This window comes from Anopheles cruzii, chromosome 3 (genome assembly GCF_943734635.1).
Source record: "Anopheles cruzii chromosome 3, idAnoCruzAS_RS32_06, whole genome shotgun sequence".
NCBI lineage: Eukaryota > Metazoa > Arthropoda > Insecta > Diptera > Culicidae > Anopheles > Anopheles cruzii.
Genome location: NC_069145.1, coordinates 6,327,621 through 6,349,018, shown reverse-complemented (window position 1 = coordinate 6,349,018; position 21,398 = coordinate 6,327,621). Strand labels below are relative to the sequence as shown.

Genomic DNA, 21,398 nt, shown 5'->3' with positions numbered 1-21,398 from the left:
AGTGACTTTCTCTGTCTCTCTCTCTCTCTCTTTCTCTCAATTTATCTTTCGCTAACGCCCCCAAATGTTTCTTGTTGTTTCTGTCTAAATGTTTACCCTGTTTTCAGTGTCCTGGAAAATGACATTTAGTTGGTAAATATTGGAACGCCCAAAACTCAATCCAACTCAATGTCATTTTCTAGTGACCATTTTCTGGTTTATGTTTCACTGGCCGTTACATCTCGTTTCCGCGGCGTTTCCGCGACTTTCCAACAAAGCCGGCCGATACATCTTCAGTTCGCTAATCAACGCACGTGCATCCAGTGAACTGGATGCTCGCCTTCTTCTGGCCTTCCTCCATGTGGTGTTTCCTGTTTCCTCTGTTTCTCTGTGTGGTGCCGATCTCCCGGCCGAGCACGGAAAGCAACACGCAGACGGCGACGGTTCTAATGCTGGTTTCTTGTGTTCGTTTCAATCTCTTCCCAACTCACCGCCCACAGTGATCAATCGCAACCGGAGAAGCAACGTCTCGATGACCGGCTCCAACCAGATGCTGAACTCCACGAAACAAGTTAACAAAGTGAAGCCGAATGTAAATAGACAACCACCGGACAACCTAATTTCGCCCTCCACCTACAACAGGTAAGAGTTCCCCGCTCGATCTGGCCGCCGATCTGGATCGATGTGAAAGTCGTAAAGTCCGAAAAAATTCGTAAAGTTCTCTCCGTTGTTGCCCCTTTGCAAAAACAAAAAAACAAACGGGTTGTTGCGCAACAATTGGCACCGCGCAGCGCCCGAACCAATCGATCGAATGATAATAAACGCTTGACACGTGGTTGACCAAAAGATATGAAACTGACCACAGCACAACTGGTGTTTTTTCAGGCCTCCCGAAACCGAACCAAGCCCCTACGCAGGCTACCAACTCGCATATGAAGTGAAAAAGCTAATGTATGCATACACATAATGTACCATTTTGTTCTTTCTTTCGTTCCGTTGTTTCCTCTACTACTACTAGCGCTACTTTACGTTCCCTTCCGTTCCGTTTTCCACGTTTTTTCGTACCGGATGTGCCTGTGTTCCGATAGATTGCCCTTCCGATGTGCTCCCTTTGGTTGTTGTTTTCTTTTTTTCTGGTTGGATTTGGTTTTGGTGTGATTTCGGGGTTCCATCGGGGTTTTTCTTCTGTAATGTAGATGTTACACCACGCGCTATGTTGCATCATTTTTCAGTTCTCTGGATGCCCAGACCACAAACCACACACAACCACACACACACACCTATACGTATCGAGTCGCCATCTTGTTTATTGTTTCACTCACTGCCTACTACTAGTCGCCCAGGTTGTTCGGTTTGTGTTTTGACGACGACCAATGGCTCTTTGTGTTGCTCCACATCCAGAGCCTGTTCCGTTCATCATCAGTTCCCCCCCGGGCAGCCAGCCAACCGGGGATGGCTCCGGTAGGGCTGCTCTCATGTGTTGTGCCTGTTCTTTTTTCTTTTCCGTTGATTATTACACCTCTTCCTAGTGTATTGGAGTGGAGCGTCTTCCGTTTTTTCCCGAGTGTTTATTTTGTAGTTTCGCTTGGGAATGCGCGCAGTAGCGATAAAGGTGGTGGTTGTTGTTGTTGTTATTGTTGGTGTGAAGCGTCCCGCGTCGATCGGGTTAAACTTACCGTCTCCCCTTCTCTCTCTTTTTCTGTCTCTCTTTCTCCCCATCACCCTGTTTTTTTTTTTGGTGAAGGCCAACGAGTCGTGGCAGCGGTTCCGGTGCCCAGAGCCAAAACGGGGTCACCCTGCAGGCCGGCATTGCGGACGATCAGTCGAAGGACTTCGACTTCGAGAAGACAGAGATGAAGTACGATTCGACCGGCATGTTCCACTGGAGCCCGGCCAAGAGCCTTGAGGAGTGCATACTGGTAAGGAAGGCCCGGTCGTGCTCGTGCCCGGCGATAGTTCTTGATCCCCCTTTTCTGCGCCTTCCCGTGTTTCCAGGATCGAAATCAGGCCGCCATGACGGTGCTGAACGGGCACGTGGTCGTGTGCCTGTTCGCCGACCCGGACTCGCCGCTGATCGGGCTGCGCAACCTGGTGATGCCGCTCCGGGCGTCCAACTTTCACTACCACGAGCTGAAACACGTCGTCATCGTCGGCTCAGTCGAGTACATCCGGCGAGAGTGGAAAATGTTGCAGAATCTACCGAAAATTTCCGTGCTCAACGTAAGTGGTGATGGTGGTGGTGGTGGTTTCAGTACAGGCCAATAATGACTTCGCTCCATCCGCTCTACAGGGATCGCCTCTCAGTCGAGCGGATCTGCGTGCCGTCAACGTCAACCTATGTGATATGTGCTGCATTCTGTCAGCGAAAGTTCCTAGCAACGATGACCCAACGCTAGCCGACAAGGAAGCCATCCTGGCTTCGCTCAACATCAAGGCCATGACGTTCGACGATACGATAGGCGTGCTGAGCCAGCGTGGCTCCGAGGCAGACAACTTAACCCCCGTAGGTAGTCCGATAGTGTTGCAGCGGCGCGGTTCGGTGTATGGCGCCAACGTGCCCATGATTACAGGTACGCAAACCCCTTGGCCCACGGAAAGCAGCGACCCTCACTCACACTTGTCCTTGTTTTCTACTCTTCAGAGTTAGTGAATGATAGTAATGTACAGTTTCTGGATCAAGACGATGACGACGATCCGGACACGGAGCTGTACCTAACGCAACCGTTCGCGTGCGGTACGGCATTCGCCGTAAGTGTGTTGGACTCGCTGATGTCAACGGTAAGTTCGCTACGGTGTGCCCGCCCCATCGGTGACCATTGACCACTGACTAATGTGCCGCCGGTACTCTTCCCTTCCAGACTTACTTCAATCAAAACGCCTTAACTCTCATTCGTTCGTTAATCACGGGTGGAGCGACACCGGAGCTAGAATTAATACTCGCCGAAGGGGCAGGGCTTCGCGGTGGCTACAGCACACCCGAGAGCCTCAGCAACCGTGACAGGTTGGTTGGGAACTTTAGTGGGGGGGGATTGATTCACGGCGTCCACTACACTCCGTCCTTCCTCCGATTCCGAACCGTTCCAGGTGTCGCGTGGGGCAGATCTCACTGTACGACGGCCCGCTGGCGCAGTTTGGTGAAGCGGGCAAGTACGGCGATCTGTTCGTGGCGGCCCTCAAATCGTACGGGATGCTTTGTATCGGCCTATACCGGTTCCGGGACACCAGCTCCAGCTGCGATGCCAGCAGCAAGCGTTACGTGATCACTAATCCACCGGACGACTTTTCCCTACTGCCAACCGATCAGGTACGTCCCGCGGCGTGCACTTTAGTGCCCGACTCCTCCGCCTCATCGTGACCTCCTTTCGCAGGTGTTTGTGCTGATGCAGTTCGATCCCGGGCTGGAGTACAAGCCGGCAACGGTGCGCGGGCCGTCGGGCGGTGGCAGGAACCAAAACAGCCAGGCGGCCGGGGTCGGTGGCGGAGGCTCGAACAAGGACGACAACTCCTGACTATTGCTGTGTAGCGCCCTCACCGATGGCCCCTACTCATACATATGAACAAAAGAAACCGATTTTATGTACCAGATTGCGCTCTATATCAAGCGATTGCTTCGCAAGCTCGTCAACATTTTTCGCCCGAAGGCGATCAAACGCTAAGGTCGTGCCACGGTGTCGACCGCAGCCACCACTACTACTACTACGTCCCTCCGGCTATCCACTACTCTATCCATTACGGGCCACGTGTCCGATGCAGGAGTGGTACAGAGCGCTATCTAGTATATAAAACCATCCAACACAGCCACAGGTTTACCAGCGCGCAAGAACGCGGCACGCGGTGGTGCTGTCGGGAGAGTCCATCTGTCCCGTGCCGGGTGGAGGACCATGCGCCTCCACCACACATCCGTATCCAGCGGCCCACACCAACAGTGTATCGCAAGCAATAGAACTACTACTACTACTAACCGAGCGGCGCACGTGGCGTCGTAGGTCCAACCCAGCAACACCACCACCGTGGCTGTGTACGGCTGTTCATATGGAGACAAACCAAAGTTGCCCCGCCACACACTGTGGAACAGCTCCTGTGCTTCCCGCTTCCGGCACCATTCCGTTTCCTTCTGCTTCATGATTTGAGTAGTAGATTGTTGTCAACATTGTGTTTGTGTTTGTTCCATGTTGGTTCTCGTTTCGAGGCGAGGCGTTGTTGTGCTTTCGGTTTGGTTTATTGGTTGTTGCCGTAGTCTTATGCCTCTATGTAGAAGCTAATAAAATCTTCTGTTGTCGATCTTTGTAGTTCACACTTTAGTTACTGTTTGTTTGTTTTCTTTCTTTCTTTTCCCTAATCCTTATAACCACAATGTGGACTTGCTTAAAGATGCATTGCTATTGGGTTATTGTTTTTTAATGACTTTTTTTTGTTGTAGTTTTTTGTGAAGCGCAAGAGGTGTGTGTGTGATGACCAACAAGACGCTATTTTCGCAGTGTTGGGGCGGCAAATTGGGTGACAAACAAACAATGGGGTACCTTCGCAGGGTTCGCTGCACAGTTCTCGACCGATCGAAGAAGAGGCTGCCACGAGGCATACAAGCCAGCCAGCCAGCCAGACGGATCAGTTTTGGCAAAACGAAAACGAAAAAAAAAACGGAAACGCAAAACGAAAAATCAAACAAAAGCTAAATAATGCCATGTACAAAGACAAATTTAGATGAACGCGTACACAAAAAATATGCTAGTGCTAGTGATGTAATGCTTTTCCACAAATTCACCATTTTCAAAGCGTCATGAAGTTTAAACGAAAATTTAATTAAAAACTAGATAAGCGCGAAATGCCGTGTTGTAATAAAATCTTTTGTAAACAAAACACAAAACACACAAGAAGAAATCAGAAGAGCAACAAAAGCACGGGCGCTGCCGTGAGGGGGGGGGGATCGTGAGGGGAGATTGCGTTTCGTCCTAGGTCCGGGGACAAACCAGCACGAAACGAACGGCTAAACACTAAACGTGCGTGCGTGCTGCTTGTGAGCTATGATTCTGCGTAGTGTGTGAACTGCGCGAATTCAAGAACCTCCTTCTTGTTTTAAGGCGAATTCAATCGAAAGACACAATCATTTTATAATCAAACAAAAAGCAAACAGTACACAACCGCAAAACGCCCACCGGCGGTGTAATCTAATGCAAATTGCAAAAACCCAGCATACTACCCCCGGAAATTGACGGAAATTCACGCAAAACCGCACGAAACGGCGCAACGGATAGAATTAGTGGACGGTAAAGCAAAAACAGAATATTGGCATCGAAGCGAATAGTGTATGCAAAAAAAAGGTTGACAAATTGACCGCCAGTTATTGAAACCCGATGGAAGCTTGTGTCACTCTGAAAGAAAGTGCTATTTTCGTTTGAGGCCACGGTCAGCAAGTGCGGAACCCGGGTGGCTGGCTTCAGCCAGCTCCACGGTGCTACTCCCCGCAAACCGTGGCCCATGGGTGGTGTCCATTTTGGTTGGTGTGTGAATCTTAATGTGATGTCTTTGGCCGGCGTTCTCAAGGATGTTGGCCACTTGATGTAAAATAAGGCTACACAGGGTGCGTTAGACGGCTCAGTTGAGCGATCGTTCAGTGCTGGGAGGCACGCTTTTAGTTTTAGGCATCGTTTCGATTGGCTCCGAAGGTTGGCAATTAGCTCCGAAGTAGCGGACGATACTGCGGCTAGAATGTAGAATGTACTAACAGATGGTCACGCAGGACACACAGGACACAAGAATGGCCGGTGGCATTCGCCCTTGCCGGGCGCCCTTCAAAATCTGTGTGTAAATAACGAACCGAAAAGCGAGCTTTTTTCGTTCTTATGAACCATCAACTGCTTAACCAGGTGGATATTAGTCAATCATGCTACTGTTAACTATTACGAAAATCACTCTAAAACAGCTCTAGATGTAAACAAGCGGGGCGCGATCGAGTAGCGGGGCCGAAGAAAGGGAAACCCGTGCGGCTGACTTTTCCTCTCTTACCTCCTTGTGCTTCGTCATTTTCCGTGTAGAACACGAACGGCCTGTGTTACGGCGGTCGATAGCGGGCCCACTTCGCTTAACGATAACCAGGGCCTTCGAAACGCTTTCGATGTCTACACACCACTATAGGAAGGCGGCACACACAGCGAAGATAACGTATCCATTCCGGAAGGCAGTTTTAGGTTGCTGTGCCACAGCACACCGCAGAGCCGGACCGCAGCTTTGTTCACTGACATAACAAAAAAAACATAAACAAAATATCTCAAATCTGTAAGCACACCATCCTATCCACTTATCCACGAACTAGGCGCATAGGGAGAAGAGCTTGAGGAGAAATAGTTCTTAATTATATTATCACCACGATGGCTGTACTTTTTAGGAAACACCGCGTTAGTGATCGCGTGCCGAACCGGTTCGCGTTTAGTCACCGTGTTGTAGTGCGCGTGCCGCATTGCCCAAGCCAAGCCGGAAGCTGCAGACGAGGCGAAATCATACCGAAAAGCAAAAAAAGAAAAAAAGCAACAAAAAAAACGCAAGAAAAAAGCAAATCTCACAAAAGTCATAAACCACCCACCCACGCACTGCTGTTCGCTAATGTCTATGTATAATTGATCTAATTAGATAGCGCCTTAGTAGGGAAATGAAATTGAAAGTAATCTAACGAATAACAAAACGTTTAGGGTTTAACTCACGGCGAACGCAGTCACCATTGATCTAACTTGTTGAAGGTGTTTATTTTTCTATTTGAGCCACCAACCACTAATAATAATAAAGAGTTCGTTAACGCTGAGAGGTTTAGGTTATGATTATCGTTTTATAACACGAACGGCATCACACGTTGTGTTCAACAAGTGCACCGACGAATGTAACGGATGCCGAAAACAACAAACCATGGACCTAGAACAGGCAAACGGGCAGACCGAGGCAAACGAGTGAGCAAACTGGAGAAGCTTAAGAACAAGGATAACTAGAGGCAAAGCCGAAGACATGTTTGCCGAGAGGCCAGAGTGTGTGTACTGTTTATATTTCTAGATAAGTTTAATTAATTTCACAACCTTCGTACGTAACAACCACACAGCGCAGTGAGTAATGCTGAATGTTTAGGTAAAATTATTCGACACCGCTTGCACGACACACCGCACGGAGGCTAGTAACAAATGGTATAATATATTTTCTAACGCGTGGAGCATCGAGATTCATTCAACGAGTACACTTTGAGTGCGATCGCATTTTTTTCCTTTCCACCCCAGACGATGCCACATTGAGTTCACAAGCGCAATAAGTAGGTGGATGGCTAAGAATTTATAGTTAACTCGCGGAAAGTAATATACACGTAAATATACATTTACATAAAGAAAGCAACATATAACATAGCAAGCAAGCAGTCGGCGCACCCGTCGCTAGGCAAAAATCTAACGAACAAAAACTACGAGTAACGGCTACGAGTTGTGTTTCGCGGTTTTTGGTTTCCTTTTCCAGTAGAGGCACGCGTGCGGCCAGTTTACGCCAGATAGCGCTTGCAGGTGGTGAACGGGGCAAATCATAAGGCAAACATGGCAACAACAAAAATGCAGTAGCAGCAGCAACAAAAACACACAGACAACCGCCAAGAACGACATTTGTGTAATATTGTCCTGGATAGAGCCATTTTTTTATAGATTTTTCAAAAAATTGATGAAAAAACCAAACAAAAATAATAACTACTTCAGCTAGAGTAAACAAAGCAAAAATGAACACATTTAGTAAGTAAAACAACCAACCCATTCAAGAACGCTAATAAGGATGTACATATGTCGTAATCTGATTCTCTAAAATTATTCGTACATTGCGTAAATCACACACCCGTAGAGGAAGAAGCGTCAGGAGGAGCGAGGAGAAGGAGAAATGGTGTGCACAGGAAACGTGTGAAAGGTATATAGAAAAGAGGCTAGTAGCGAAATGGCGCCGAAAAACAGAGCAAGTAGCGAGCGTGAGTGCATTAGAGTGTGCAGTAGAGAGAGTTAACCGGAAACACTGATCGGGCTGGAATAGTCACTAGTGCGTGCTAGGCACGGAAGCGGGCGGCGCATGCTAAATCTGTATAAAAGTTATCGAAACCTGAATATACCGTTGCTTTAGTTTAATCTCGATGTTTCTCGTCGTCGAAGCGTACATACAACCGTACCATAAACACGTACATATAGCCAGCCCATACATAATTCGCCACCATACAGCTAGAAGCTTGAATGAGAGAAGCAAAAAGAGCTAGGTCTAGGTCCTATCACCCACGATCAGTTCAGTGATTCATTTTTCCGTTTCTGCCAACCAGTTCTAGCGGAGACAGAGACACACGATTCAACGACACGACACTTAGTTGCGCGTACGATGGCGAAAATGCTCGGTGTTTATTTGAACCATTAAAGCCATGTTTACTCTCTCTCCCTCTCTCTTTCTCTCTCTCTCGTTTCGTTGCCGATCGATTTCCACATTGTGACGTATGCATGAAGCGATGAAAATGTTGTTAACGTTAAACTTATTGTTAATTATAAAATTCAAGGCAAAGAAAAACTAAACCAAGAAGAAAAATGAACCAAAAAAAGAAATAATTCGCAAAAAACAGTCCGAGCGTATGCAATTGATCAACAGGGAACGAGGGAAATGGGAAATTGTTTGCCTGAATCTGGTAAGGTAAGTCTCAAGTTGCAGCGGATAATTTGAAAATCAATTCACTGTATTCGCTCGTTCAGACGCCATCAGACGTTTCGTGAAATATTTCAGTGACCGCTGTCAATATGTCACCACTCCGCAACTGACAGATTAAGACGCAAGGTAAATTGTTTGTTGTGGCAAATAATAGCAAAACAAAAAACAACATCGCTAAGGAAAATCCGTCGTGTGAACCGGGAGAAAAATGATTCGCACAAAATTACGCCGACTGCAGACATAAGTAGCATGTCCGGAAGCCGCAGGCAAACGTTGGTGCGGAAAAGTAATGATGCGCGGGTTACATACGGCGATACGGCCAGTGACGAAGATGACGAAGAATCGGATACGCTGACCGAGCTATCGCGGGAGTCACTAACAAGCAGTCAAGGCCGCAGCAGCATTGGGTCGATTCCCTGGGCAGAGGATGCCATCAAGCAGAATCAAACCGAATGGGAACGTATTGACCGAATGTTTTACGGTGAGGAGGAGTTACCCACGGAACCGAAGCTTCGGGAAGAAATCCTCGAGTGGACCACCGTTTTTCCCTACTTGCGCGTTTCGGGAAAGCCAATCCCTATCGTCGAGTCGGTCCACGCTAAGGCGAACGATCCGTTCCATGAAGAGGTGTATGCCGTGGATCCGGCTCCGATCAGTCGATCACGATCGTCGCGATCCGGCAAAGACGGCAAGCACGCGACGGCGAGGGACATACAATGTGAGCTGAGTTCGTGTGAGCTGGACAAATGTCTGTACATCAGCTCGGGAGTGCTCCGGAACACGCACGCCAAAGTTGGGCGACGCTTGGGCGTGGAAATCGCGCCCGAGTTTGTAGATAGAAACGAGAAGCCTTTCAGCAAGGTCAAACCTCTCAACAGTCTGATGGTACCTCAGGTGCCCATGGTGCCCCTCGGTACGCTTGGGCTCTTAATTTCTACCCACTCCATCGGGGCTGGCAACTATCACGCCGTAACCGGCAGCAGGAATTGCAGTGCACAATCAGTGTCATTCTTAAGCCACAACAACACCGAAGCCAGCAACAATGGTGGACGGAGCAGAAACATAAACTTGCACCGGAAGCTAGCACCCTTGCCGCACCGGCCGCATCAGCAGCAGCAGCACTACAAGCACTCGAAGCCGCACGAAACGACAATACTGTCCGCATCCGCTTCGGCCACACACAATCGCATTCCACCGTTGGCAAAGAATTACAAATTTTTGGTACAAAACAGCCACGTTGCGCCGACGCTGCTGGCCGAGATCGAGCAGCGGCACAGTAAACTTAACGTCGTGAAATCCGCTACCACTCGGTACGTGGCATCGTCACCAACGAAACAAATTTTCGCCTTGCCAACGTTGAGCGGAATCGAGGCGTTGGCCCATCATAACCGCTTAGCCGGTGGCACGATGCTGGATCAGAGTCCTGACAAGAGGCGAACATTTCGGTCCGAAGTGATCGGGCGATCGATATCCGCCGCGGTAACGCAGAAAGGAAACCCTATCTAAAGGATCGATCACACCCGGAGGAAGAGCCTTACACGTTAACTAACTAAGTTCCACCCGTACGCAGAATACGCTTCACTACACACTAGTCAGCTAGAATAGGGTATCATTAAAAAGTATCAATGTCAATATTTTATGAATAAACATTCGATTCACAGTGGTATAAAAATATATGCTCGGAGCTCGACAAATATGATTTGAAAGAACTTAATATAAAATAAAATTTTGGGATTGATAAATGGCCTAAATAAATAAAGGAACTATAAAATGATTTTACCAACATTTAATCAAACTAATTTGTTATCTTTCATCGAGTTCAAAGAAAGTTCGGCACAGTATAACAGTATAACAGTAGAACATTTGTCCGGTATGTCCGTTCTCTGTTTTGGTACAACAATTGTTTATATGAGACTGTTGAGAGCTCCAGCATCGCTGTTTAGTACGTATTTCCGAATAAAATGGAAATGCCTAGGGTCACACCTCAGTTTGGATTCGACAGGTAAAAGAAGGTAACAAAGTGAATTTCAAGCTCTAGAATAAAGATAATAACAACAATTCACAGTGCTTCGAGCCCTCAACACTCAATTATAGGCGCTACTGTCTTCTTGTTCGGGATTTTCGTAGGTTGACTCGGCTTTTTTCGGGATTGTCGTAGGTTGACTCGGGTGTCAGGTTCGTCATCAAAGTTAGGTTCGCAGTGTCTTAGTTAGGTTCAGTTTCATAAAAACAACATTCAGAAAAATTTTGACGTTTCACATTTTGACGTTTCGTGTTTATTAGTAGGACAAAATTAACGAAAGTTAAGATTAAGTTTCACAAATAGTGCTTCGGAAAGGCAGATCTCCACGCCCAGGTACCCTGCGGGACAAATCTGATAGCAGGCTTGAAATTTGCATTAGTTGAAAGAGACGAATGTTAGGTTAGAAGTCTCTATAATCGAATAGACCCCCAATACGTGGCTTAGCAACATTGGAAGTGAGATCCGAAAATTTGGCGGACGTGCTGCAATCCGAGACTCATTAGCATCCGTCGCACGAATCCAACAACCGTGGCCCCGTTAATTGTTGTATCTTTTGCGAGCATATGGCCAGGTACCTTACGATTGATTCATGGGGCGGTGGTTCCTCGAACCCAGCAAATGACTCACGGTGAAACGCGACAATCAGCATTCGCAAAATGCTTAGCTTGCATTTTAATGCAGCCCGTTTGCCTAACGGCGCATCAATTGGCTTGAAGTGCTTTGCAAGGCGAAACAAAGTCTTTGGCCACTTTGTCCCGTCGCGCCATGTTTGATAGGCCAAATCAAACAGAGCAAACTTCAGCTCACGGCCTGCAGAGTGAGCGGGAAAGCAAGAAGTGACAGCCCTGTGAGAGTGAGTGAGAAACCCTCTGTTCGCTTGATTTATCGATCGAAGGAGCTTTTTGCTGCCGGGTGTGTCCTGCAAGGAATTCAGCCAGTGAGCTTACGTGTTACGCAAAAGGATTATTTCGGCCGACATCTGCAATCATGTGATAGTTCAGGTGTTTCGTGGTGTGTCTTTGTGGATTTATTTTCGATAAAATCTAAATCCCCAAACGGATTAAAATCGGTCCGCGTTAAGCGGGCTATCGAAAATTGATAAAGACCATGGGTTTTTAAGGCGACTTTGAGGCGGGCTTAAGCTGGCTGATAGCAGCGGGAAGAATATTATGAAAGCGTTGTCTACTCAGTTGGGTCCGTCACGACGTTGAGACATTTCTTTTTTCAGTTAACCCACAGCACAGCGAATAGTCCCGAAGTCCAGCGAATAGAGAAGGCAGCGCGATGGGTTCACTTTTCCGCAGCGAGGAGATGTCCCTCTGCCAGCTCTTCCTCCAGAGCGAAGCAGCGTACGCCTGTGTGTCCGAGTTGGGAGAGCTCGGTCTGGTGCAGTTCCGTGACGTAAGCATTGCACGCCTAGCTTTCCACTGACTTCATGTTCACGACTTCACCTTACGAACGTTACAGCTCAATCCCGACGTGAATGCGTTTCAACGCAAGTTTGTCAATGAGGTGCGCCGCTGTGACGAGATGGAACGCAAGTTGCGCTATCTCGAGAAAGAAATCAAAAAGGATGGCATCCCGATGCTGGATACCGGTGAAAGTCCCGAAGCGCCCCAGCCCCGCGAGATGATCGATCTGGAGGCGACCTTCGAGAAGCTGGAAAATGAGTTGCGTGAGGTGAACCAAAACGCGGAAGCCCTCAAGCGAAACTATCTGGAGCTTACCGAGCTGAAGCACATCCTGCGTAAGACTCAAGTCTTTTTTGACGAGGTAAGTGACCGCTATGGCCCGTGGGATACCTTGTGTTTACACTGGTTTGTTTATGTTTTTTAATACGATGATGGTACGTGTTATATTCACCATGTTGATCCATTAGTGATGCAGGAGTTTTAATGACCTTGTTTTAATTCTGAATCTCGCCACATCTGACGGTATCGAAAGTAACATTCGTGTTCTCAATCATCATTTTTACATGATGTTTTACTTACGTTGTATTTTTTACAATTATTACACATCATCTACGTTACATTGTCATCTTATGTTTTTGTAAAAAGTCACTCAGTCACAGAAAAACGATCCTCACCTTCTGTAGTCTGTACGTTTGTTAGAAGAAGGAAAAATTGTCTTAATTGAAAAACATGTGAAAGCAAAAGGTACAGCCATTATTTAAACGCGCCATTGGTTAAGATATGGTACACGGGTTAGTGGTAACCGTAACAAGCATTTGAATGTACTAACTCAAACCTTCCGCGCCGGTACACGTATTGGCGTCAGACGGCGTCAAACTGTTAACACAGACGGGAGACCCCAGTGAAAATGCTAACCGACTTGAATTTGATACTTTATTCGCATGCTTTCAACACTTTGCAATTGAATAGTTTTATATTATAAACCGTCTAGTGCGTTTCAATTCTTATCTCTAGATTAAGACACTTTTTGTTACTATACTGTGAATCATGCTTAACAGAAGCGCACGGACTGTGACTCCATTATTCATCACTTTGATTTTCCTAACTAAATGATTGAATGCAAGAATAACTATGCCTGTTTTTTCGTGAAGTCCTAACGGGTGCGTGTTTAGCCTTGACACACTAAAAGACATTCGAGAACCCAATCCGTTAGCTACGTAACATGCTCGCACAACAGCACAACTGAATGTACTGAAGATGGCCGGTCCATAGCACCGGGTGTCTTGTACAGATCCGAACCATTGGTGAAGGTATGGTGAGTACGCTGTGTCAGTCCGTAGAACAAGAAATAACAGTCGTAAAACGATACAAAAGTCGCTATCCTTGTTAATCACTTTTCATAATGGAATCGGTGAATTGTCCCTTTATTGTGCCTTTGTTCGGCTTAACACTAGTTCCTCTTAACTAACAACTAAGAGTCTAATATTTGCAGTTCATGAATCATTCGTTTCACTGTACTTATCCTATTAATACGTATGTACTAACTTACTAAAATAGCGATCACGCAATGCAGGCCAGGCCCTCGACTCAATTTCTGTGGACTCTCGAACACATTTTGCGCGAGGTGATGGTGGATTGTGCACACATTTCGTTACCACTCGGTTACTTGTTTAAGGACTAACCACAGGTCTACAATATTTCACTGAGCATATAATACTTGGTGATGAGAATTTTATTAATTTCTTTACAACCATTTTTTGCCCTCCTTTCCCTACCTTCTCCTTTACACCTTTTATTGTTGCTGGTTTGGTACACCCTATTTTCGGTTGTGTTGCGAATGCAAAAAAAAACAAAAAAAAAATGAAACAAAAATGAAACACGCACAAAACAATGGAAAACCCACGAACGAACGAAAAAACAGGCAATGTATACCGAAAAAGTACCTAATAAGACAAGAACCCGCTATCAACAGATGGCGGATTCGCACAGGGAAGAGGAGCAGGTTAACCTTCTGGGTGAGGAGGGCATTCGAGCTGGTGGTGCCGGGGCACAGGGACAGAATCTAAAACTAGGGTAAATATACACAATTTTGCTAAACAACTTTTAACACCCGAACCCGCCCCTTTTACTTCTTCCACCCCATTTCATACACTGTACCTCCTCGCTATCTTGCTTCTTCCACCCTTTGTGACCATCTACCTTTTGACTGACCCCCCCAAACAACAACGCAACCCAGCATAATGTGCTGGATGCGTCGTCTCGCATTTTCTAGAGCATTAGTACGACCGCGGGTGTCTGCATCCCTGGTCCTGCTGCGGTTCTCTCAAGTGGACAGTCAAAACTCTGTGAATTAATAGTAAACCAGCCCCTTTTTGTGTGGTAGCCACAAACAGTGAGTGATGATTTATGTAATGCTAACAAAAGGTGCGTTTATCACTAACATCTTTGTGTCTGCACACTACAGAGGTGACACGTGTTCCGCTAAAACTGCTGCTGCTACTGTTTTTGTATGTTCATCAACATTCTGTATATCTGCTGCAATAGAGCTCCTTTTACGGCGCACTCTCACCGGCAGGAGACTATAGTCCCCTTTTCTTTGCTTTTCTATCTATTTTTATATCCATTTCCGCACTGCGCTTCTGGCTATTCGGTGATGGCATAGAAACGGTATGAGCGGTTTCTCGAATTCGGTCCCAATCAGAGCCATCACTTAAGGCAAGGCATTTATCGTCCCTACGAAAAGTCTGTGTGCGGATGAATAACACGTTGCGATTAGTTTCTGCCAATAGGATTGCTAATACGTAGAGCGTAGTGTATGTCCGTTCCCCCTAACAGAGCGTAACAATGAACTGATAAGGACAAAGCGACCGTCGAAAGCGTAACACAACTCCTTTTTAACGCACATCTATCTGTTGCTCGCATCCTGTACCCTAGACTGTGTCCGAGACAAGTGAATCCTTCCTTTAGTGATGCTTACATTTGCTTTGCGTGCTTTTCGTTTGCTTGTACCGTTTGGTTATGACTTCCTTTTGACCGCTGTACCTCTCTTTTTTAGCTTCCCCTTAGCCTTATCTCCCGTTGATAATCGTTTCCAAAGGTAAAGTTGGTCTGTAAGAAATGCATTCATTCTTCTCTACTCTATCTCGTAGCCGGCAGTCTGCCGTATCCCGTGTGCGTGTGTTCTGCAATAACTCTGCATCTCAGTTCCGTTTTCTAATTCTTATGACTTGAATAGTGTGTGTTTTTCTCTTCTTCTTCCTCACACTTTGTTTCGTCGTTAACAGTCACCTAACTAGTTACTAAAACAAAGGTGTATCAGAGCAAGTATTCTTTTTTAAATAATGGTCTGTATTTTTTCCTTACATATCAAGTTTGAAAGAATGGTCACAAAATCGTACCAATTCCAAAAAAAAAAAACACAGTTGTACATGCCCTCCTTCATTCGATTCATGTCCATTCGGAAGGTTTCGAGTTCCGTTTTGAGTTTTCATACCTTTCCACGCGTATTCGCGATTATTTCATCACATTTACTCAACTATGCATCACGTTTTCGGTTTATTTAATGAAAAAGAAAAAGTGTTTTGTTACTAGGTCTCTCTAGGTTCCGTTTTCTTTCCAACATGAGCAACACTTACACACAAACACACACACACACAAAATTATGCCTTATTTACAAACGAATAATGATTACTTTTCCACCACACTACAACATGTACGATTCTACAAAAAAAACCATTCACACGAACCTATTTGTTGAATGTGTGCAGCAAGAGGGTGGCATGCATACCACCGAATCGATGACCCGGGCGTTGATAACCGACGAATCACGCACTGGCAAGGCAATGGGTCCTGTTCAGCTTGGGTAGGTTCGAACTTTTGTGGTCTTGTTTTCGTGCAAAGTTTTTGGTTTAGTTTTATTCTTCTTCCTCTTTGGTTTTTCTTGGTTTTGAATTTTCCCTACTTTTACAATTTTCCGATTGGTTTGTTTTTCTTTTCGTTTCCAATTGTTTACTGTTATTTTGTTATCCGCCCGGTTGGGCATTCTAATTTCATTTCTAATTTTACCCTAACAAACTGTTGTTTTAAACTTTTCCTTGTTTTTTTTATTATTTCAACTAACCACCGTTTGATGCTCGTTAAGACGCGCACGAGACCGTTTCCCGTTCGTCTTTCGTGCTCGTCTCATCCGTTTCTTATACTGTACATTGTTATTTTTTTTTTTGTAACTTCTGTAACACCTCTCTCCTCTCTATCTCTCTGGTTTCTTTTTACCTATCTTCCTGTTTACATGATATTAACGTGACTAATTTTCAACTGCAGTTTTCTGGAAAAATCACAAGACACAGAAGAGTACCTTCCATGGTCAGTAGTAGCGATAAATATCGGTGATATATTTTCATATTCTTACGTGTTCTCGAATCCTCTTTCTCTATCCATAGTCGTGTAGTTAGTCCGCATTGTACGCTGCCGCGCGATGTGTAGTAAAACTATCATGCTTGCGTTGCGCCAAACACGTTGAAATCGCTTCCGTTATCGCCCTGCCGTGCTCGTAGTAGTGTACCTGTTTTGCACACCATTTCCGTTTCCATTTGCTTGCCACCGCCGCTGGTAGTCGTTTGAGCTCCTTTTAAAATGTCCCAAACTGTTGAACATTCTGTTGGTCGTTCATCTTTCGGTAGCACTTTACCGCTCTTAAAGCGTTCCTGAAGTTACAGTGATGTTTGTTATGCTTCGTAGTTGTTTTACTGACGGAAAAGAGTTCCGTTTAAGGTGCATTTCACATTAAGCGATCATGTGCTTTTGACGCATCAACAGCGCGCGTATGCCTGCTAGATGGCAATGAACATCATCGAGAGGCTCGCTCTTCCCGGCGGTGCTTGTGCTACACATTTCATCGCTTATCATCGCTGTTTGCTATGATCGGTTTGGGTGTACCGTTGTGGAGCCGTCAAAAAGAACGAAAAAATTCAAATATTCATTAAATAAAAAAACAGAGTTTGTGGAAAATCGGGTTCTAATTGGATGAACAAATGGTCCTGTTTTTAGTGTATTGCATAAATCTCAACCGCCACTGTTTGTGTGGAAAAATTTGAAAACATTGCAAACATGAGCTCCTTTTAGGCGATTTATTAGCGACTGCCACCAGCATCAGCTTTTCAGCCCATTTTAAGCGCCGCCTAAGTTTGCCTTCATTGCTGCCGCCCGTTTCGCTCCTGATCTAATGTTGGCACAATTTTCAAATTTTTTCAACCGGCCACACACACCCGAACGCATACCTAACCGTAATCGTAACGTCTCTCCGGACGGGCTGGGTCTATCATGAGTACTTCACAGTCTAACTCTTTCTGTCTCTCTCTCTCTCTCTTTCTCTCCATTTCTATCTTTGCCTCGATCTGTTTTCCTCCTCATTTTCCTCGATCAATGCATGCCAAAATGGCCGGAATCTGGTAATAATATACATTTTTCTTTCTCCGCCGCTTGAATCTCGGAATATTACGCTCTGTGTCGTGTTGCACAGTTTTGTGGCCGGTGTAATCCTTCGCGAACGGCTGCCGGCGTTCGAGCGGATGCTTTGGCGTGCCTGCCGCGGTAACGTGTTTCTGCGCCAGGCCATGATCGAGGACCCGCTCGAGGATCCGGCCAACGTAAGTGACGTGTCGCTCCGTTTTCATCCCTGTATTCATCTTTATCATGGTTTCATGGTTGACAGGGTGACAAGGTGTACAAGTCGGTGTTTATCATCTTCTTCCAAGGCGACCAGCTGAAGACGCGGGTGAAGAAAATTTGCGAGGGCTTCCGTGCCACGCTGTACCCGTGCCCGGAAGCGCCGACCGATCGGCGCGAGATGGCGATGGGCGTAATGACGCGCATCGAGGACCTGCACACGGTGCTCGGCCAAACGCAGGACCATCGCCACCGGGTGCTGGTGGCGGCGGCCAAGAACCTAAAGAACTGGTTCGTGAAGGTGCGCAAAATAAAGGCCATCTACCACACGCTCAATCTGTTCAATCTGGACGTGACGCAAAAGTGTCTGATCGCCGAGTGCTGGGTGCCGCTGCTCGACTTCGAGACGATTCAGATCGCGCTGCGCCGCGGTACCGAGCGGTCCGGGTCGTCCGTGCCGCCCATCCTGAACCGCATGGAAACGTTCGAGGACCCGCCGACGTACAATCGGACGAACAAGTTCACGCACGCGTTTCAGGCGCTGATCAATGCGTACGGGGTGGCCAGCTACCGGGAGATGAATCCGGCCCCGTACACCATCATCACGTTTCCGTTTCTGTTCGCGGTCATGTTCGGCGACCTGGGCCACGGTGCCATCATGGCCCTGTTCGGCCTGTGGATGGTGCTGAAGGAGAAACCGCTGGCGGCCAAAAAGTCCGACAACGAAATCTGGAACATCTTCTTCGGCGGCCGGTACATCATCTTTCTGATGGGCGCATTTTCGATGTACACCGGGTTCGTGTACAATGACATCTTCTCGAAGTCGCTCAATGTGTTCGGTTCGTCGTGGAGCATCAACTACAACACGTCGACCGTGATGAGCAACAAGGCGCTACAGCTCGACCCGCGGGGAGCCGACTACGCACAGACGCCGTACCCGATCGGGCTGGACCCGGTGTGGCAGGTGGCGCCGCTGAACAAGATCATCTTCCAGAACGCGTACAAGATGAAGATTTCGATCATCTTCGGCGTGATCCACATGCTGTTCGGGGTGTTTGTGGGACTGTTCAACCACCGGTACTTCAAGAACAAGATGGCCATCTACTGCGAGTTCATTCCGCAGGTGATCTTTCTGGTGTTTCTGTTCTTCTACATGACCCTGCTGATGTTCACCAAGTGGGTCAAGTACTCGGCCAACTACGAGGACGTACGCTTCTCGGCCGGCTGCGCCCCCTCCATTCTGATCACGTTCATCAACATGGTGTTGTTCAAGGCACCGGACGAAAGCGAAGGCGACTGCTCGCCGTTTATGTTTGCCGGCCAGCAGGGTTTGCAAAAGTTCCTCGTCGTCATTGCGCTGCTCTGCGTGCCGTGGATGCTGCTCGCCAAGCCGATACTGATCATGCGTGGCCGTAAGGAAGCTGCCGTAAGTCGTGGGGGCGAGGGTGTGCAATCTTGAGCTCACCAAAAGCGTCATTTTACAATCATTGTCCCTCCACAGCATCAACCGATTGCACCGTACAGTAACGAGAACGGTGACACGGAGGCAGGCGGATTGAACCAGGCGAACAATTCCACCGTGGCGCAAGGTGGGCAACCGCAACCGCAACAGGGAGGCGGCGCCGGCCACGGACACGACAACGAGGAGATGTCCGAAATCTTTATCCACCAGGGTATCCACACGATCGAGTACGTGCTGGGATCGGTGTCCCATACCGCGTCCTATTTGCGCCTGTGGGCTCTTTCGCTGGCCCATGCCCGTAAGTAGTAACATCGTCGGTGATCGGTAATGATGGATCAAATTGTTCATACGTTTCATTCGGCTTCCAACACCCCAGAGCTGGCCGAAGTGCTGTGGAACATGGTGCTGCAGAATGGGCTGAAGCAGGACGGTTGGATCGGTGGCGTTGCGCTGTGGGCCGTGTTCGCTTTCTGGGGCGTGCTGACCGTCGGAATCTTGGTGCTGATGGAGGGTCTTTCGGCTTTCCTGCACACTCTGCGTTTGCACTGGTAAGTGGTCCGTCGGCATCCGGTGTTCCTTGGCCAGTTTCTACACATTCCTCTTCCTTCCCCCCGTGTTTGCAGGGTCGAATTCCAGAGCAAGTTCTACGCCGGGTTGGGCTACGCGTTCCAACCGTTCTCGTTCGAGGTCATCCTCGAGTCCAGCTCCAGCTCGACCGAAGACTAAAAAGCGACCAGCTCCGCACGATTAACGAACGAACCAATAAACTATATTGCAACCATTACGTACTAACATGCTAACCACCTCCCCAATGGGTCAATGTTCAACACGCGAGCACACTTTTGTCCGCCATCGGTCCGCGATGCGGATACGCTTACGCTTCGATACTCTCTCCGATAATGGAACGGACAACGTAGAGGAACATCATATTGGAACATACACACTTTAATCAACTCGAAATATAAATTAACCGTTGTGCTGTTTGTGGTTCAATGAAAATGTAACGATTACTGTTCACCTTTCAAACTAATCTACTAGACAACTACTCCCCTTCAAGGCAAAGCATGTTCAATGTAGGCCTTTGATTTAGATACTCGGTGTCGTTTGATCCCTTCCCTCCCTACTGACCCTCCGTTCGCACCATCCATCCGATCCAGCAGTGCCACCCCTGGCCACCATCACGCGGTGGTTCAGTTTCGCAACTTGCTACTGAAATAAATGTTACTCGTTCATGTTCATAGTGTCAGCAATAGCCAACCGGCGTACTGGTTTATTTGCCTAGTCATAAAACATCCGAATCCGAACCACCGGCAGGTCAGTGTGCTGCTGCTGCACTCCGCTCACGGTTTTGCGTAAATCTCCACGATAAAGTTGTAACCATGGCCTCGCTGAGATTGCAGGTGCACCGTCGTGTAGTTGTAGCCAATTCCACCGGCATACAGACTGGCGTAGCCTCCGTTGCCGTTGATGTACTGATCGAGCACCACGATGGCCGATATGTTGCGTCCTTGCTGACCCTACCGAATCGTGGGAAAATCCGTATCGTTTAGAGCCCTAGATGATCGGCCGCTCGCGGGCAAAACTTACCGAGATCGGATACACCAGATCGATCGTCTTAACCTGGAGTATCGTTCCCGACCGGACGGCGATTGTGCGGTTCACCAGGACCTCGCGCGGCTCCCGCACACCCCACTGGTAGTTGTGGCTCTGGCTGGCGACCAGGCATCCAAAGATCAGCACGGCAAAGATCACAATCACTCCCTTCATGGTGCAGAATCGGTGTTCGGATTGTTCGGGGATCGGTGGTGGACGTATCGGAAGCGCGTTTATTACACTAGCCCACTAGCCTTTTGGTGTCACCTTTTTATAATTCGAACCTGTTCCGAGTACCGGCGCGATACGGTCTTATCTTATCAGCCGGCGGACGATGCGCTGGCGTGTGAATCAATTACTCATACTTTTATCTCATCTTGCGAATGTCTCATCACTTCCAATGCCATTCAGCGAGTAGCATCAATCTCCGGTCCGTTGATTTCTTGTGACGCGTGTACCCATCTTACGCTCCGAGACACTGGGAGTTTGAACCAACAAAAAGAAAAGAACACATGCCCGTTGTCGCAATATCAAAACAATAGATCTCGTCTGCCGTGTTCGTTACAGTTACTGGAAACGT

At 47.4% G+C, this 21,398-nt stretch overlaps 4 protein-coding genes across 9 annotated transcripts in view; 3 read left to right on the top strand and 1 right to left on the bottom strand.

Annotated features, from left to right (window-relative positions):
- The window catches only part of LOC128272087 (calcium-activated potassium channel slowpoke), a 52,978-nt gene extending 48,907 nt beyond the window's left edge, over positions 1 to 4,071 (top strand). The window contains exons 17-25 of the mRNA XM_053009819.1: positions 480 to 621; positions 865 to 930; positions 1,724 to 1,898; positions 1,975 to 2,199; positions 2,270 to 2,549; positions 2,621 to 2,757; positions 2,838 to 2,980; positions 3,064 to 3,283; positions 3,348 to 4,071. Coding sequence (XP_052865779.1) covers positions 480 to 621; positions 865 to 930; positions 1,724 to 1,898; positions 1,975 to 2,199; positions 2,270 to 2,549; positions 2,621 to 2,757; positions 2,838 to 2,980; positions 3,064 to 3,283; positions 3,348 to 3,488 — 1,529 coding nt within the window. The 3' untranslated portion in view covers positions 3,489 to 4,071. The remainder of the gene's footprint in view (positions 1 to 479; positions 622 to 864; positions 931 to 1,723; positions 1,899 to 1,974; positions 2,200 to 2,269; positions 2,550 to 2,620; positions 2,758 to 2,837; positions 2,981 to 3,063; positions 3,284 to 3,347) is intronic.
- A 4,752-nt stretch (positions 4,072 to 8,823) lies between these two features.
- Positions 8,824 to 10,170, top strand: LOC128273338 (uncharacterized). Its single transcript, XM_053011280.1, has one exon. The coding sequence runs from the start codon at positions 8,914 to 8,916 to the stop codon at positions 10,168 to 10,170; it is 1,257 nt and encodes a 418-aa protein (XP_052867240.1). The 5' UTR covers positions 8,824 to 8,913.
- A 767-nt stretch (positions 10,171 to 10,937) lies between these two features.
- Positions 10,938 to 20,467, top strand: LOC128272044 (V-type proton ATPase 116 kDa subunit a 1). 6 transcript variants are annotated; one of them, XM_053009763.1, is made up of 10 exons: positions 10,938 to 11,020; positions 11,916 to 12,088; positions 12,155 to 12,460; positions 15,867 to 15,961; positions 16,420 to 16,461; positions 17,618 to 17,744; positions 17,810 to 19,186; positions 19,265 to 19,523; positions 19,602 to 19,773; positions 19,849 to 20,467. In XM_053009763.1, exons 2-10 carry the CDS (start codon positions 11,972 to 11,974, stop codon positions 19,949 to 19,951), a joined length of 2,598 nt encoding a protein of 865 aa, XP_052865723.1. In that variant the 5' UTR covers positions 10,938 to 11,020; positions 11,916 to 11,971; the 3' UTR covers positions 19,952 to 20,467. The 6 variants fall into 6 exon arrangements, with proteins under 6 accessions (XP_052865723.1, XP_052865720.1, XP_052865725.1 ...); XM_053009760.1 differs by having other exon boundaries at positions 17,810 to 19,189; XM_053009765.1 differs by lacking the exon at positions 16,420 to 16,461 and having other exon boundaries at positions 17,810 to 19,189.
- LOC128272046 (probable salivary secreted peptide) lies at positions 20,466 to 21,047 on the bottom strand. Its single transcript, XM_053009767.1, has 2 exons — positions 20,813 to 21,047; positions 20,466 to 20,742 (listed from the first exon to the last, which is right to left on the bottom strand). The coding sequence occupies exons 1-2, from the start codon at positions 20,990 to 20,992 to the stop codon at positions 20,566 to 20,568; spliced, it is 357 nt and encodes a 118-aa protein (XP_052865727.1). The 5' UTR covers positions 20,993 to 21,047; the 3' UTR covers positions 20,466 to 20,565.
- Between the last annotated feature and the right edge of the window lie 351 nt (positions 21,048 to 21,398).

What these genes read in the sequence shown, in the direction of transcription:
- LOC128273338 (XM_053011280.1), top strand. Translation starts at nt 8,914, where the DNA reads ATGTCCGGAAGCCGCAGGCAAACGTTGGTGCGGAAAAGTAATGATGCG.
- LOC128272044 (XM_053009759.1), top strand. Translation starts at nt 11,972, where the DNA reads ATGGGTTCACTTTTCCGCAGCGAGGAGATGTCCCTCTGCCAGCTCTTC. An exon ending in GTCTGGTGCAGTTCCGTGAC is followed by an intron (nt 12,089 to 12,154) that starts GTAAGCATTGCA and finishes CGAACGTTACAG; the next exon opens with CTCAATCCCGACGTGAATGC. An exon ending in TCTTTCGCTGGCCCATGCCC is followed by an intron (nt 19,524 to 19,601) that starts GTAAGTAGTAAC and finishes CCAACACCCCAG; the next exon opens with AGCTGGCCGAAGTGCTGTGG.
- LOC128272046 (XM_053009767.1), bottom strand. Translation starts at nt 20,992, where the DNA reads ATGAAGGGAGTGATTGTGATCTTTGCCGTGCTGATCTTTGGATGCCTG. An exon ending in ATCTGGTGTATCCGATCTCG is followed by an intron (nt 20,743 to 20,812) that starts GTAAGTTTTGCC and finishes ACGATTCGGTAG; the next exon opens with GGTCAGCAAGGACGCAACAT.